The following is a 17,541-nucleotide window of genomic DNA, read 5'->3' as shown; positions in this document are numbered from 1 at the left end:
TATATATATATATATATATATATATATATATATATATATATATATGTATATGTATATATGTGTGTGTGTGTACATTTATAAGTATTTACATATATATAGATATGTAGAGATATATACGTACATATATATACAGTATATATTCATATTTCTTGACTTCTGTTTTTAATACTTCTTCAAAGTTCTGGATAAGTAGACAGAGTTGTGGTGTGTTTTCCATTTATTTAAAATTGCTATGGGCTGTTTTGTGTGAATATCAGGCTTTTTCAAGCAGAACTAATACATTTAGATTCTCCCTTTCTATTTATACCAAGCCATCGGCTGTAAGTGGGTTATGGGAGTCGCTAAAGTTTTTATTTACAATGTTTTATTTACTGGTTAGCAGTTAACATGATATTTACATTGTTACATAGTATATGATGTTACAAGTAATAGTTTTACGTTCTATTTCTGTTTCTTATGAGATTATTGATTTCTTCGGTTGTGGCATTAGGATTCAGTTGTGTCACTCTTCTCCGAGGGTGACCTTGACCCTGGTTTCTGGACCGTGCAGAGGGTAAACTTCTTTTAGCTTCCAGCTGTGTGTTTAAACTGGGCTTATTTATGGCTATGCATACTGCTTCTGTTATTGTTATGTCTTGATATGAATTGCATCTGTATTTTATTTTAGTGTTGTCTATCAGTCTTGTAGCACTGGTTTCTTGTCATGTTTGTCTGTATAGTGTTTGAAAATGGCTCCTGCATTTCTGTGTACAAGTACTCTCCATCTGAGGGTAGCGGATGTTCTACCAATGTAATTTTATCTGGAAGAACTACATTCCTCCTCAGGGCAAAACAATTCATAAACTACATTGGTAGTCATCTCCTTTGGTGTGGGTGTGCATGTGCTATTTTTTATTGCCAGTGATGCCAGTAAGTGGCATTTTGCAGTTGTGAGGCTTCAAAAAAAGTCAGAGGAGAAAGACTGATTCTTTATTATTCTCGACAGGTGTTTATAAGACAAATAGCGAATGGAAAGGTAGCGGGCGACCCGAGACCCCTTGCGGCATCCATACAGGATTTGTGTTTTCTAGCAAGCATAAAAATATGTACAACATTTGTTACATGACATATATATAAAAGGTAGATACACATATCGGCAGAAAGGCCGTACAGTGATGCATAAGATGAGGTACACAAAGAATCTGAAATAAAAATAGGTAAAATACATGATGTGATTAATGTACACCTGAAAAGGAGAAACACAAGGAAAGAGAGGCACGATTTGTCACCGTTACAAATACCCTTGCCCCCGACATTAATTAGAGGAGCAATTATTGGATGAACCAACATTAATCATGGAGACGCTGAGGCAGCCGGAGTGGGCCCCTGCTTCTGGAGAACTGTGGGTGTGGGGTGGAGCGGACACCTGGGGATGGCTGGATGTGTTTTCTGGGCTATCCCGGGCCCCACCTTGTTGGGGAAGCGGGCGCACCCTGAGGCAGGTATTGTGGGGGAACTCTGGGGCGCCTGCCTACTTCTTCGCAAATTTCGCTAACAGGAATACGGGTTTCAGTCTGTCGATGGTGATCCATTCCTCCCGCCCATGGATGTTGAGTAGGAATTCTGTGCTGGCCTGCCTGATGACTTGGTGGGCCCCCTGTAGGGCCTGGTTAAGGGCGGCAGCGAGCATCCACCCTGACAAAGATGTAGGTGCAGTAGTGTAAGGCGGATGGGCTGAGCTGCTTTAAGAGAGGTGCGCCCTCTCGACCATGCCGTTCACTGCGGGGTTGTATGCTGTTGTGCTGTGTAGAGTTGTACCCATCAGGCATGCCAAGGAGACCCAAAGCTCTGAGAGGAAGGCAGGTCCCCTGTCCGTAGTGATGCTGTCTGGCACTCCGAAGTGGCTTATCCAACTGGAGAGGAGGGTCTCTGTGCATGATGTCGTAGATGCCTCATCCATGGGGGTTGCTTCGGGCCAGCGGGTGGAGCGGTCTATGACCGTCAGGATGTATCTGGTTCCCCTGACTGCGGAAGGGGCCTGACGACGTCGATGTGGATGAATCGCCGATGAGGCTGAGGAAAATCACTGACCCTGGATTCAGTGTGCCGGGATGTTTTGCTTGCCTGGCACGGAGTGCAGCTCCTTGCCCACTGGCGGACGTCCTTGTTGATGCCGTGCCAGACAAACTTGTCAGTCATGAGGCGTGCCGTTGTGCGCCCCGATGGATGGGAGAGGCTGTGGACGATGTTGAACACTTGTTCCCTCCTCGATGCGGGCACCAGGGGCCGTGGGGGCATGTGCTGGTGTTGCAGAGGAGAGATGTGTCTGAGTTTGCTAAAGGCACGTCTTCCCATTTAAGAGCTGTCACTGCTGTCCTGTGGGCCGCCGTCTCTGGATCCGCTGCTTGTTCTCTCGCGAGGTCTTCGTAGTCAATGCCGAGGTGAAGGGAATTGATCTCTATTCTTGACAAAACGTCAGCCACTGGGTTTTTCTTGCCAGGGATGTAGTTGATGGTGCAATCAAACTCAGAGATAGAGGTTAGGTGCTGCTGTTGCCTTGCAGACCAGGCGTCCCCGTGTTTCAAATGCGTGAACCAAGGGTTTGTGGTCTGTTAGGATTGTGAATTCAGTTCCCTACCAGCAGGTACTTGAAGTGCCTCACGGCCTGGTAGATAGCCAGCAGCTCTCTGTCGAAGGCGCTGTAGCAGGTCTCGGCTGGCGAAAACTTGCAGCTGAAGAAGGCCAAGGGCTGGGGCGTGCCGTTCACTAGCTGCTCTAGTACTGCACCGCAGGCGATGTTGCTGGCGTCCGTTGTCAACCTGAGGGCAGCGGCGGGGGTGTGGTGAGTTAAGTTGGTGGCACTGGAGAGGGCCCTTTTCGTCCTGCTATTGCGGAGCTTCCCACGTTAGTGTTTTCGGCTTCCCCTTCAGGATTGACAGCAGGGGGTACACGATGTGGGCGACGTCTGGGATGAAGCGTCGGTAGTAATTTATCATCCCAAGGAACTCGTGAAGGGCCTTGATGTTTTTGGGTTCCGGGAAATTTTCTATAGCTGTCACTTTAGAGGCGGTGGGGCACATTCCTGCCGGGGAAATCTCATGGCCTAGGAAGTCTACTTTTTTTTCCCCAAAGATGCACCTGTCAAACCTGACAACTAATCCACTGCCTTGCAGGTGTTTCACAACGACATGGACCTGGAAAAAATTAGGATATCGTCGATGTAGCAGATGCAGAAGGGAAGATCTCTTAAGATGGTATCCATCAGGCGCTGGAAGGTGGCGCCTGCGTTCCTGAGACCGAAAGTGGAATAGGAAAATGTGCAGCTCCCGAAGGGCGTGTAGATGGCGGTCTTTGGGACGTCGTTGGGATGCACAGGGACTTGGAAGTACGACTTCAGTAGATCCATCTTGGAGAAAATTTTTGCTCCGTGGAGGGCGCCTGTCAGGTCTTACATTTTAGGGAGTGGGTAGTAATCTGGTGTTGTTACCAAATTCAGGTGCTGATAGTCCCCGCAGGGCCTCTGTGAACCATTGGATTTCTTTACCATGTGGAGAGGGGACGCCCACAGGCTTGATGCCTTTTTACAAACGCCCATGTGTTCCATTTCTGTGAAGGCCCGTTTGGCATCTTGTAACTTCTGGGGGGACAGACGTCGGAACTTGGCATGGGTTGGTGGGACCATCGTGGTGATGTGGTGGAAGATGCCATGCTTTGCCGAAGCCCCAGGTGACTGGTGCAGTTCTGGTTTGAACACGTCCGGGAATTCCTGTAGGAGGGACATGTAGCTGTTGGGGGCTGCGGGGCATATGGAGGGCACCCCGGGTCCAGCGGAGAGCTGATGGGAATGGCATGTCCCTGTGTCGAGGAGGCGTTGTCAGGCGAAGTTGACTAGGACTCTGTGGTGCCCTAGAAATCCGCGCCCAGCAGAGGAACTTAACATCTGCTACGATGAAAGGCCGGTAGTATCTGCGCCCCAGGATTGAGATAACCTGGGTCGTTGTGCCATAAGTGCGGATGGGAGTTCTGTTTGCTGCTGTGAGGGAGGGTAGTGAGTCAGGTATTTTTTCTAAACCTTCCCTGGATGGTGGGAAAACTGACTGCATTGCCCCCGTATCAACCAGCAGGCGGCGTTTGGAGATCTCGTCATAGTTTGTGATGAAAAACCCTGCTGGGCGGGGGAGTTGGGTTTCGTGGCCACAACTTTTATTTGTGGCTGCCTTTGTCGTTTTTTGTGAAGGAACAGGGAGGCCTGCAGGTTCTGGTGTTGGCCCCAAACTTTCTATGGTAGAAACACCACACCAGGTTTGGCCATGTCCTGTGCTCTCTGAATGGCAGTCTCTTCTTATACACGGCTTTGATGTCTCCATCTTCGTCGCCGTCTTCCTCCAACAGGCTGCAGGTTCCCAGGGCGGCGGTGTGTGTCGAGGCCTTGGTGGCCTTGTATAGTTTCTGGGTGTCATCGACTAAGGCATCCTTGTCCAGGTTCTCTGCATCCCTTACCTGGCGCCAAACTTCCTGCGGGAGGCGCCGAAGGAAGATAGCTTTTGTCAGATCAATTGTTCTCTTCCTCCCGTTCTCATCGCGACCTGGGAGTGTTACTAACCCCCGCAGCTGGTCCCAGGCTTCCCTGGGTGATGCACCTCCGAGGGGCTGGGATAATAGTTCGAATGCGCGCTGCGCTGTCTCAGACATGGGCATGGAGTAGGAATTCATCAGTTTGTTTTTTAAGCCTGTGTATGAGGCTTTGTCTGGTTGCGCGTCTAGCCAGGGGGAGATTCTATTAAATACTTCTGGGAGCGCCTTCATGACTATGTCCGATTTTGTATTGTCTGAGATGCGTGCCATGCGAAAATGCGCGTCTGTGCGCTGGAACCATGATGCTGTGTTTTGGCGCGAGAACGGGGGATGTTTGACTGTGTATGGCTTTGTTGGTGATAGTGGCGTGCAGACGATGCTCATGGGTACGCATTGAGGTTCTACTTTTGACATCTTGACTGCTCACGCACCAAAATGTGGGAAAATGTGCCGTATTGAGTCCGTTAATGGTGCTGATTTGTTCGAGAGGTCGAATGAAGTGCCAAAACGTGCCCTTTTGGGTATGCCGTATTTAGTCCGTTAATGGCACGATTTCAGTTGGGCAGGGTGCTATCAAAGGCCTAAACTTAATGCTGTAGTTAGTCCGCTAAAGGCTCTCTGATGGCAGGGTGCGGCTGTAGTTAGTCCGTTAATGGCTGGGCCAAAACCGCGCTACCTGTCCCTGACCTGGGGTCACCAGTGTGAGACTTCAAGAAAAGTCAGAGGTGAAAGACTGATTCTTTATTATTCTTGACAGGTGTTTATAAGACAAAAAGTGGACGGAAAGGTAGCGGGCGACCTGAGACCCTCTGTGGCATCCATACAGGATTTGTGTTTTCTAGCAAGCATAAAAAGACAACATTTGTTACATTACATATACATATATATATATATATATATATATATATATATATATATATATATATATATATATATATATATATATATATATATTGCGCCGTCAGAATAACCGAAAATCGTCAGAAGTCGGAACATCGTCGAAAATCGTCAAAAATCATAAGAAAACCTTACTTTTAATGCTCTGGGTGCATTGAAAACGATGTAAACTGCATTATTATTGAGTTTTACATCAAAAACCTTCAAATTATGATTATTCTGCCATTTTGGGGCCATATTTCTTCCGTCGGATGTTAACCTCGAACCATAAGCCAGGAAATAATTTCTGATGAATATATTTGAAAAGCGTCAGAACTCGAACGTCGTTCGGAACCGTCGTAAACCGGGGACTGCCTGTGTATATATATATATATATATATATATATATATATATATATATATATATATATATATATATATATATATATATATATATATATATACATACATATATATATATATATATATATATATATATATTTTTTTTCTGTCCTTCAAGTATTAGGATGTTAACCCCAATTATGGTCAGCTTCAGAGGAACAACAACGAAATGGTCACTGCCTAACACATACTTCACTGTTGAATGTGAATATAATGAAGAGTATGGTTATGAGAGTAAATGGACACCAGAAAGTAGAGCAATGCAAGTTGATAAGGATTGGGGAAGAATAAAGGTGGCTGATTTGTACATGTATTTGGGGTTAAATGTAACAGATGATGATGAAGCCAGAAAGGTAGCATATTGCATAAATAAGATTAGGAAGAGACTTTTACAACATTAGCTAACTTCATATATTTAGACACTTTTCTGCATACAGGATATTAAGGCCCAACCTTTACAATATTTATTTTGCTGGCTGTTTTTCTTTCCTCCTCCTCCTTAACACTTCCATATCATACACTTTTCACCAACCTCTAATTTTCTATGCTTTCCAAAAGACCAGAGTTCTCAAAATTCTCTGATTCATCCCTCCAACTACGCTAGCCTTTTGACTACAGTACTGTACAGTACTCAGTTTGCAGCTCCTTATTTCTCATCCTTTCAGTTCTAATTGTGTCACATATACTGTGCAAACAGTTTAAGTTAACAACAACTTTTTTAATTTGATTGCAGAATCTGCACTTCACTATTATAAAAGTGAGTTGGCTAAACAATCCCTTGGTTTTCATACACACACAGTCTCTTCCAAATCTTTTTTGTGCGTTTTGCTACCTCTATGGCCTCATCATCATCTGTTATATTTAACCCCAAATTCCTGTACAAATCAACCACTTTCATTCCTCCACCATCCTTATCAATAGACATTGCACCATCTTCCTAATTTCCATTTACCTTAACAACCATACTCTTCCTTACATTTTCTCTCAACTTGCTACTCGCAGAAACTATCAGACTCAGTCATTAGTTTCTGCAGTTTCTCTTCACTGTCCCTGTTCCATTCTTTGGGAGTTTGAATTTGTACTTGTCTGGGTTAGGAGATATGAAAAGTGATTGAAATGCAAAGGTAGATGACAGGGAAGAGGTGGTTTTATTGATAGGTCTTTAGTTGCTGTTGTTTGATGAGAATGGAAAGTGTCTTGTGGGAATGTGTTTTGAAATGGCTTAATTGCTGGAAATATGTTTATAAAGACTGCTCATTAGGATACTTGGAAAGAGAGTTTGTTAGATTATGTGTGAGTACAGACTAGAGGGAAAAGCAAATTGGTAGATGTAATGGTAAAAAGTGGAGGTATCTCAGATGAACTTTGGGTTGAAGTAAAAGTTAAAATTACAATAAGTTCAAGTTGGAGAGAAATTGGTGAAAATCTTGCTGTAAATATAATTAAGACAAGTGAATTTGATAAGATGGAATTGGCAACAGCATACAAGGAGAAAAGGGATGCACTGTGAGCTAATTTTAAAGAGGAAAAAAGGATATTTTACATAAATTTATAAAATTCCATTATGAGGTTGTAAGGTCAGGGGGTGTGCTTGTAGGTATAGGAGGATAGGAAGAGGGAAGAAAAACAAAGATGATTTGAGATATAGATGCATGTGCAGGTGTAGAGAAGGATGGATAGGGTAGTTAAGAGGAAAGTGAGAGAAAAGATCTAAGTTGACACAAAAGTATTTCACTTGTAATGCTCACAGGTAATTTAAACTTATTTAAGAACCATTATTGGAGATATTAAACTAGTAATAAAATTAATACTGTAGATAAGAATTAATAAAAATAATAGATAAGAATTAATAATAATTATAATAGCAACAGTCAAAATCTTACTTTAACAAACTATAATAATAATCCATCTACCCTTCCTAAAATGTGGTTGTTTGTGGTGAACTAAACAGTGGCACAGGGACACTGCAGTATGGCAGCAAGGGTTTGGGCAAGTGATGGAAGACATCTCAATGGCAATTATGAGTGGGTCTGGGAAGATACTAGATTCAAATAATAAGAATAATAGGAGAATAATAATATAATATAAAATATTATTGATAGCAGAATGTGAGCAAGAGCTTTATGGAGAATAATAAGTTATTCTGCAGGGATGTGAATTTAGAAAGGTTAATGAACAATGGATCTCAGAATAAAAGTTGCTGTCTAAAGTGAAAGCAGTCCTTGGTCAGTGGATTTGGTGTTTTACGGATCTGTTGAATGGGGAATTATGCAAGATCGGAAAGGGTTAGTATAAGTTTGAGGATGCTTGTGAAAGTGACTGTTGAGGATGTAAGGAGGGCATTTAGCATGTTTAAGAATGAATCAACACCAGGAATTGATAAGACTACACATATCAACAGCAGCATATTAAACTCATCTACATACTGAAGCATTTACTTGTACAGCATGTATCTAGTAGGCATTCTCTTGCTTCCTTGTTATCAAGGTCTATCCTTTCCAATACTGCATTCACTCTACCTACAGTATTCAGAACTTTCTAGGTCTTGCCCTCCTTTTCCCTTCTAGCAGTTTTGATAAACCCTTTTCACCCTTTATTCTTTCCACAAGAACAAGCCATCTTAAAATCCTTGAGTCCATCATTCTAACTACTCTAACCTTCGTACCACTTCGACATATCTCCACATTGCTCACCTTTCAGTTTTTCTCATGCCCCTTGCATTATACATACAGTTAATCTCAGTTTTATCTCTTCCCTTTGCATTCAGCATCCAAAGTTGCCCTTGCCTAAAGGAAAGATTGCTCAACAATTCTTTCTTATATTCTTTCCTTGGCTTTAAAAGACACACTATTTACACAAACTCTATTACAGTACCTTCCTCACTTCACCTATTCAGTGTAAAAAATATTTGTGATAGTTTTCCTTTAGATATTTAATATAAATGAAAAATATTTGGAGCAGTGATGTGCAAATTTTTTTCCTCAGTTTATCTCAGTTTACTCTGGTGGAAACGTGTACAGTTTTTTGTGTAAAAAAAAATAGCAATTTAGGTTTAAGAGTAAAATTAGCTCTCTTTGCATACTTTTGAAGAAAGTGGTTTTCCTTTAGCCTGGTTACCAGGTGGTATGAGGTGTGGCCCTCAGTGTTACTGGTTACCATTTTCATGAAAACAAGCTCACCTCACATTTAAAAAACATTGCCTTAGCTTTAAAATAAAACTACAGAGGTTTTTTTTGGCTGGGAGAAAGTGTTAAAGGCGTGGCTCAGATATTACTGATCACTGTTTTAAAGGAAATTTGCTTAGTTTTCACATTCAAAAAGCTGGTGCAGCAAATTTAGGAATAACAAAACTACATGCAATTTTTGCAAACTTATAAAACTGAAGTTTATTCTCTTTTTTCATTAATGTTCCATTGTAGAATATTATATTCAGTACATTATATGTAAATCATTCTAATTTGTTTGCATGTGTAATTTTAGGTTCATCACACTTTATTATGGGGTTACCTTGTATGTGGTGAAGCCCGAACAATACTGGGACAACTTGTTGGAGCCCAGGAATCTTTAAGCCTTGCATTGCATCATACCCAGATATACACTAAAATGGTGAGTATTTGTCTTGACTTCCCTTTCAGTTATCATAATTTTTTACAAAGGACAGATGACAGAATGTATTTGTGCTAATAAATAAAGGATATTGTTATTTGCCTTGACCCAAGTTTAAAGCAAAATAGAACAGTCATTACCACCTCCCTTATCCTCTCAGGTTCATTTTTCTTTCATTACTCAGGGTCCACTGAGTGTATAGTGTACTTCATGTTACTCTATTTATGTTTTCAACATTATGTGATTCTTGTATGTTACTGCTGGTGCGAATAGGAATTGCTCATAGGCAAACCAACAGTCTTTTAGCAGATGTTTTGCTGGCACTTATACCCACTCTCCCTGGATTATGCAGTAATACTTCAAAACAAGTGTTGAAATTCCATTTTTCCAAGAAAACCTTGAAGCCTGAAGGATGGCCCCATACCAGACATGGTGTTGCATTAGTTTGCTGGGTATATGATTTCTGTAAGGCCAAAAGTAATTGTTGTTGAGATTAAACATCCTCAATATTTTATGTTGCACTTAACAAAAATTGAAGATGATTGTTTCTTGTGCACTCTACAAGTGGTTGTAAAGTACTGTATTCAGGTTGGAATTTAGAACACAGACGTTCTCTAATGGTCAATAGTTGCTGGATTAAATATTTCAGGGAGGCTTTTGTGACAAGAGATGCACTTAGTGTCTATGGTTGCTTCATCACACTAGTGTCTTCATTATTCATAAAAAGATGCATATCGTATGAACTGAAATTAGTAATACTCAGCGTAACTATAATGACATTTCTCCACCATTTTGATTCATGAAATTTACGTGAGAAACTTCACATGGAAAGCTTATTGATTTCTGTTAAGGAAGGCTAGGCATCTTTGAAGATTTATTAATTACACCTACACAGCTGGAAAGTTTTTAACTGGTTTCCCTCATCAACATTACTGCTTTTTTGTCAGATTTTCCCCATATGGGGCAACTAGTGAAGTGACTTTTTTCTTTTCTGTCATGCTTACGTTTTGCAGAAATTCCCATCAGGTCTAGGTTTTCAACTATGTCTTTTCTCCTTTATTTTGTGAATTTTAAGACTGTTCTTGGTCTGGCTATGTTCATAGTGATTATTTTCATGAGTAATTGGTCTTCTTCCCCTCTCTTCACTTGCCCAAACCATGTTAGGTGTTAAGAGCTCAATACACATATTATCCAACTGCTAGACACCATTTCCCTCACCAAGTTCCATATTTGTTATATGTTCTTCCCTAAACACTCCAGCCATGAATCTTGGATTTTTTAAAATAAAACTGTTTAGAACATCCTCCATTTTCTTTGTAAGTATCCATGTATCTACTTTCATTATCTTCTGTCTAGAGTTGTGCAATCCTTATATCACTGAGAGAGGAGAAAAAGAATGAAAAGTGATTGGGAAAATATGGGGCAAAGGATTATTCTCACATTTGTTGTGTAATGTTTTGGCCATTTCTATTATATCAACTTTAGGTTAGAGATAAATTTCACAGATGTAACATAAAAGTATATGGTATCTCATAATAAAAAGCTCATCTCATAGAAGTTGGCAGATGCTTAATTTTAATATGTTTTTGAAAAAAATATTTCTGAATACACTTTAATGTTTCATGAATTGTTCTACAGTTATGGAATGCTACCAGAAAAATTTCTTGAGTACCAAAGTAATCATTGGTTATTTGAGTTAATTTCATTATCAGGAAATAAAAATGTGCATATATTCAATGTTTTTTTAACAAAACATTATTTTGGCCATCAACTCATGCAACTTTTTTTTTCCTGGATTAGATATCAAAAAGAAAGAAGAGGCTGACACCATCACTGACAATGGATCGCGCTCTGGATTTGCAAGTGAAAGTTCTTTGTGCTCAAGCTACCCTTTACAAGAAGAGGAGAAAATTCACCAAAGCAAAAGTAATGTCAGCAATTTGTACATAATTTGTGATTAAAGTGATAATTAATCAGTCACCTTATATATTACAATATACAATACTATTACATGTGCTTCAATATTTCTCTGTGCGTTATATTTTGTTCTTTGATTTTAAGATTTGTTTAGAAAAATTTTGTTAATAATACATCTGGTTTTTGGCAGTTTTTTAATAGTATTTCAATAATTATGGTTCTTTATACCATATCTTAAAACAAGGGGTCTCTTGGGTATAGTTTGAAGAAATCCAAGGCTCCAAAGGGAACAGATGTTCAAGAGTAGGAAAGGAACCTTGTTGAAAATGGACAAATGAAAGAATAGGTAAGAGAGCCCAAAAACAGGTGCTTTAACTTCCTGAAGAGAAGAAAAAGTAGCTAACCTCCAGAAATCTTCAAAGGTGCACCGTGTAAAGCAAGGACAACCTTTGTGAGCCAAAAAAATGAAAATTTCCTATATCCTATGGTGATTTAAGGAAAATACCAAACTGTAGGTGTCTCTGTGAGGGAAGGGGACCATGAAAAACCCTGATCAACTAACCTCGAATCAAGAAGCAGATCTGACTTCTTCAAAAAAAAGTTTTGGCTGAAGCAGAAATTTTCTTTAAAGTATTAATGGGTTGAAGATGAGGCCCTCCAAGTTGAAGGTGTTCCTGAGAAAAAGTTCTGGTATTTCCACCCAATAATTTACACTCTTATAGGTGCATTACTTGATGTTTGCATAATTCATAATTTTTTTTTCAACAATCCTTACTCTTAATTTACTTAATGCCACTCATTAAGTGAACCTTTGTCTTTTTCTACATACACCAGAACCAGTTTAGTTTTAAAGATGCTAACCACTTTCAGTGCTTGCATCTGTATCTTAGGGAATTACTGACATATTACTTGACATCTTTCTCTCTTATAGTCATGCATTTTGTTGTGAGAAAACCATTTGAAATTTGTTATTCTTTTCAAAGCTTAAAAGAGTTCACCTTTATTCTTAATTGGCATATTATACTGTTGATTCTTCATGCAGCAGTTCTTTGGCAAATGAGGTAATGTGTTGCCTTACAACTTTAACTCTTCCAAAGGGTTTCATAATGGTGACATTTTTTTCACCATATTGTGTAACAAATAAATATGCTATCAAGAAACTGAACACCCCTTCAGTTAGTTACTGTATCAGTAGAATGACAAAAAAACAACCTGTTCTATGCCAGCAATATGACTAATTTCCCAATCAGTTCAGGAGATCTGGAAACAAATTTATACCTGCTGCAAGTATGCAGACGAATTTGGAAAAATCCAGAGTGAAGCCAAGATTGACTTCATGTTTTTGTTCCCTTGAAGAGTCACAAATATTCCTTGAGAACAACCAGCTGGAATTTGTATGTGAATTCCCGTATCAGGTGTTTTATTTTTCTCACAATGCATCCACAATTTGTTTTGTTTCATTTTTTTCAGAGTAGGTTGAAATATTGACACAAGTGCTGACAAATAATAATTTATGAAATATCGTGGTTGAGCAGAAAATCTGGATATTCACAAATAATTGGCACCGTGAAAATTTGATGGACACCAGTAACGACAAAAGTTGATCCATACACCACTTATAGAAGTTTTATACATCAAAAATACCTTGAGAATGAAAAAGCACTCAGGAAAATTATAAATGAAAATATGTCAACAACTGTGAAAGGGAGTAAGATTAATTTTCTGTTGCTTGTTGCAGATGTCAGTCCCCTTGCCACGTCTACCAGGCCAAGTGGGCAGTCTTCCATAAATGGTGTAGCAGACATAATGTCTCTTCTTCTGAGACATCTCTGACTCAGATTGAGGATTTCCTCCTTTATCGGAGGACCTCTAGGGACCTGTTGTCCCCCACCATTAAGGGGTATCGAGTCATGCCTAGCTTTGTTTTTAAGGGATCTGTTTTTAAGCATAGGGATCTGGATCTGCCTTCAAGCCCGGATCTTAATGACCTCATCAAGCCTTTCAACTTGTTCAGGCAGAAAAAGATTGACTCAGTCTCTTGGAACCTAGATGTAGTACTGAAGTGGCTAACAGGCCTCTTGTTCAAACCCCTTCGTTCTGCTTCTTTAACAGACCTCACTCAGAAGACTCCCTTCTTAGTCTCTGACTACTGCCAAACATGTCAGTGAGCTTCAGGCCATCGATAAGACTGTAGGAATCTCCCTAGGAGACGCAGTTTGCTCCTTTGCCCTCAGTTTTCTTAGCCAAGAATGAGGACCTGTCCAAGCCCTGACCCCATTCCTTCATCATTAAGAGTTTAATGGAAATCCTTGGCCTAGAAGAAGAAGAAAGGGTTCTTTGTCCTTTTAGAGCCTTAAGGTATTATCTGAATAGGACTGAGAAGATCAGAGGGTCACCCAGCAACCCCTGGTGTTCTGTTAAGGACCCTTCTCACCCTCTTACTAAGAATGCACTGCCGTTCCTTCTGAGGGACCTGATTTCTGAGGCACATTCTCGGATTCAGGAGGACTTTTTTGCCTACTTTCAAAGTGAAAGCTCATGACGTCCGAGCAGTTGCTACCTCATTAGCTTTCAGGCACAATATGTTCCTCACTTCCATTCTGCAGTCAACCTACTGGAAGTGCAATTGATCTAAGCATCTCACTATTTAAAAGAAGTTGAAACAGTGTTTGAAAATTGCAGTACCATGGGACCATTATCAGGGACTGGCATGGTATTGGGGGACAAAGCTTAGAAAGCTCTCTTCTCCTTCTATCTCTTTGCCTTGAAGCAAGGCATCAAGCCTTGGGGAGCCTGGGGGTACAATATACCTGGAGTACCCACCAGTCTGAATGGATAGGTTGTGGTCTTGTTTCAGTGTAGGTGACAGTATTGTCTGGTTGTTTTTTATATTGATACTGCGCCCAGGGCAAGGGCACTTACATATGCTTTGCTAGCCATTGGTCCTATCCTTCACTGCAAAGCTCCCACTTAAGTAGAGGCACCCCATGGCTTTACTGCCACGTCACTACAGGTTTAAGGTGAGCACCAACCAGAGGCAGTATTCACCTGCAGTAGCTCTCTTATCACGTAAGGAAACCACAAGCTTTGTTTCAATGCTAGCAATTTTTCTGTTTCAGAGTCATTACCACGCCTTATGTTTTGAAGTAGAATATATCCATGTATCCCACCCTCTTTTCAATATGGGATTCAGCTATGTAATTACTTGGTAAGTTACTTATATGAAAATGATATTTTCATAATAAAATTAAGTTTTATATATACTTACCAAGTAATTACAGAATCAGAGCCCGCCCTCCTCCCCTCGGATGGACATAAGGGCAGACCTAAGGGCACAAACACAATGAGGCTATCTGCTAAGTCGTTTCCAGTATTCCCGGTGGTGGGCAGGGCCTGTCACCTACGTTAAACAACCGAAGCGCTACAGCTATTTCATCAATAAAACCTGCCGCATGAGTTAGAAACTATAGCTATGTAATTATTTGCTAAGTACATAGGAAACTTGATTTTATTATGAAAATATCCTTTTTATCAGAATCAGGCAAGAGTAGGATTACCTTTTAACTGACTTGTTACTGTAATAAAGTTACCCCATAGGATAGAACAAAGCATAAACTTGCATTTGCGATGTACATAGTGCTGATTCTGGCAGCACAAGTAGTTAAAAAAAATCCCATGAAAGTTAGATAACATTTGTCCCCATGCACAAAAAACATGAAAAATCCCTGGGAATTTCCTTCTTACAGGCTTCTAGTTGCAGGTGGGGCCAAGGTAGGGGTGACATGGCTGGATAACAGTTTTAACATGACACTCACTTAACATTATTGTGACAGTTATTAGTTATTTCATTGGTATTATATACTGCTTTTCACTTACTGTTTAATAGACATTCTTTTATCATTTTATATTTTTATTTAGAGTAACTTTGTTATAGCAAAGTGTTTTGGTACTATTGTGAAAGACCAGTGACTTTTGCTTAGGTTCTTTATCTACCTCTGGATCAAGTCATTTTACAGATAGTTTCAGTTGACTTGCTAAATGCTGTACTGGAGTCTTTGTTGTTATAATTATGTTGAACAACTGTTGCAGGAGAGACTGGAGTTAACAATCAGCACCATAGAGAAAGAAGGGACAGGTCCTGAAGATCCAGGGTTGGTAGGACCCTTACAGCAACTTGGCCAGCTTCTTTTGGAAGGGGGAGGACAGACAAGTGAAGATGATAGTGAAAAAGGTCTTCAGTGTTTAGCTAGAGCTGTTAACATTACTCAAGTCAGGTAAAACTCTGATTTCTTGGTTATATTCTTAGTGATCTTGAATTTTTTATCATAAATGCAATGTTTTATCATATAATCACTCATTTTCCAGAGGAAAAGTAGTTGGATCCAAATACCTTGTTTGGTTGCAGTTTCTAAAATAGGCCATACCAGACATCAGAAAATTATTTAGCATGACTGAAGACATGTGGTTTTTAGTTTCCCAGAGGGTCAACGTGTGTGTATGGCAAATGGATTTTTGTTCTGATGAGAGCATCTGCTTCATATGACTTAATTTTTATGCCCTGTTTTAGGGTTTTATATCAGTGGAAATGATTACTTGCTATATTTAAATTTATAACCCCCACCCTACCAATATTCAGTACTGGCAGGTGCTATTTTTATATAGCTGTATTGTTCTTTCATAACTAGGATCATTATCCTGACATTAGAAAATGTTGTTGCTTTATGGAATAGGCCAAATGAGGAGAATGTGTGTAGTAATTGTCAATGGAACTTTTCCTGATTTTTTCCTTGTGGTCTGATAAGCATGAGGGAGAACCTTCATCCTGATAATGTAGAAGGAATGGCTTTTGGAGACAATGAACAAGACCATTTTTGTATCCAGCTATGGGTTAAAAGTGTGAGGACTTCTACTTACGGGAGTTACATTTGGCAGTTAGGTGAAGAAGTTTGGGAACTGTCATCCCGGGGAGTATATGGTGTCTTATTGAAATGTGCATTGGTCAAAATCAGTGAACAAATGAATATACAGGTATTGTAAAGATGATATACAGATATGGAATAGTCATGATGTGAACAAAAGAAGGAGAGAGAAATATGCAAAAGGAAAAATGACAATAAAATAGGGCAAGACATGGGGATTTTGCCTTATAGAGGGGAAACCACCTGAATTGTTACATGGGAGCTTCTCTTACCAAAGGTGAGGTGGCCCAAAATAATAGATCAAAATTTGAAGACAATTCTGTTAGACAAGAACAACCTGCACAAAGCCAAATTTGTTGATATCTGAAAAAAGAGCCAGCACAAAGAATATTATGAAATATTGAAGGCCACAATTTTCTATGAACCATTTAACTGTTTAATTCATAAATTATTTATACATAGCATGTATATTTTATTAATCCTGTTAAGGCACTTATAGTTACTGACCTTGGTCATTTTAACAGTGGTGTAAATGTTTACAAAGAATACCAAGATGGCCTCTCGAAAAAGCAGACAGCAGAATTTGAAGAGTTGATTGAAGAAGAGACAGAAGCAGAAGAATATCAAACTGTAAATGATGCCAGTGATGTACCTAATGGAATATTATATACAGCCAGAATTCATTTCATTTTAAGACCCTTTGATTTATTCCAGCAATTACCATGTTAGTCTTTTGCAACAATAGATCTTGTACTGAGTAACAAGAAAGATTCTAATATAAGTAAAATTGTGTACAGTATTACAGAAAATTGTCTAAAGCTTAGTTTTGCCATACAATTAAAGAAGCTGAATGTCAGTCAAGGTCAACCATAAACTGTAGAACCTTAGTATCTGCAGTGTGGAGGAAAATAGGGAAAGTAGCTATATAATTTACAACAAGCCCTCCTCTAGTTTTAATATCCACAACCAGCTTGTCACCAATGTTGCAGAGGTGAGTAGTGCCTTAGGTGAACTTTTCGCATGTGTTTCACAAAATTAAGATGTGATTGCAAGTCACCAATGCCATCATGGAGAAGAAAGGAAGCTTTTTATGGATATTAAATATGTTCTTCAGGAAACCCATCCAGATTCAAGGTTTTAAACAGTGCACCATACTGGCATCAGACTTGTGTCACAGGTGCTTTTAAATCCTTTGATCCCAAGCCTTGTAGTTGATGCAGGGGAATTACTTCCGGACCTTCACCCATAGAGCATGGTCAGTAGTTAC

General features: G+C 39.8%; 1 protein-coding gene across 3 annotated transcripts in view; it reads left to right on the top strand.

The window, feature by feature from the left end:
• Nucleotides 1–17,541, top strand: part of LOC136856140 (tetratricopeptide repeat protein 23-like) — a 125,695-nt gene that overhangs the window by 69,871 nt on the left and 38,283 nt on the right. For all 3 annotated transcript variants that reach the window (XR_010858257.1, XM_067133799.1, XM_067133792.1), the window contains exons 6-8: nucleotides 9,313–9,438; nucleotides 11,239–11,364; nucleotides 15,445–15,629. Coding sequence is in view for 2 of the 3 variants with exons in the window: in XM_067133799.1 (XP_066989900.1) it covers nucleotides 9,313–9,438; nucleotides 11,239–11,364; nucleotides 15,445–15,629 (437 nt within the window). In the remaining variant the exon portion in view is untranslated. The remainder of the gene's footprint in view (nucleotides 1–9,312; nucleotides 9,439–11,238; nucleotides 11,365–15,444; nucleotides 15,630–17,541) is intronic.

The sequence above is a fragment of the Macrobrachium rosenbergii genome, chromosome 3 (genome assembly GCF_040412425.1).
Source record: "Macrobrachium rosenbergii isolate ZJJX-2024 chromosome 3, ASM4041242v1, whole genome shotgun sequence".
NCBI lineage: Eukaryota > Metazoa > Arthropoda > Malacostraca > Decapoda > Palaemonidae > Macrobrachium > Macrobrachium rosenbergii.
Note: the sequence above shows the minus strand (reverse complement) of the source record. Positions and strands in the feature narration are given on the sequence as shown.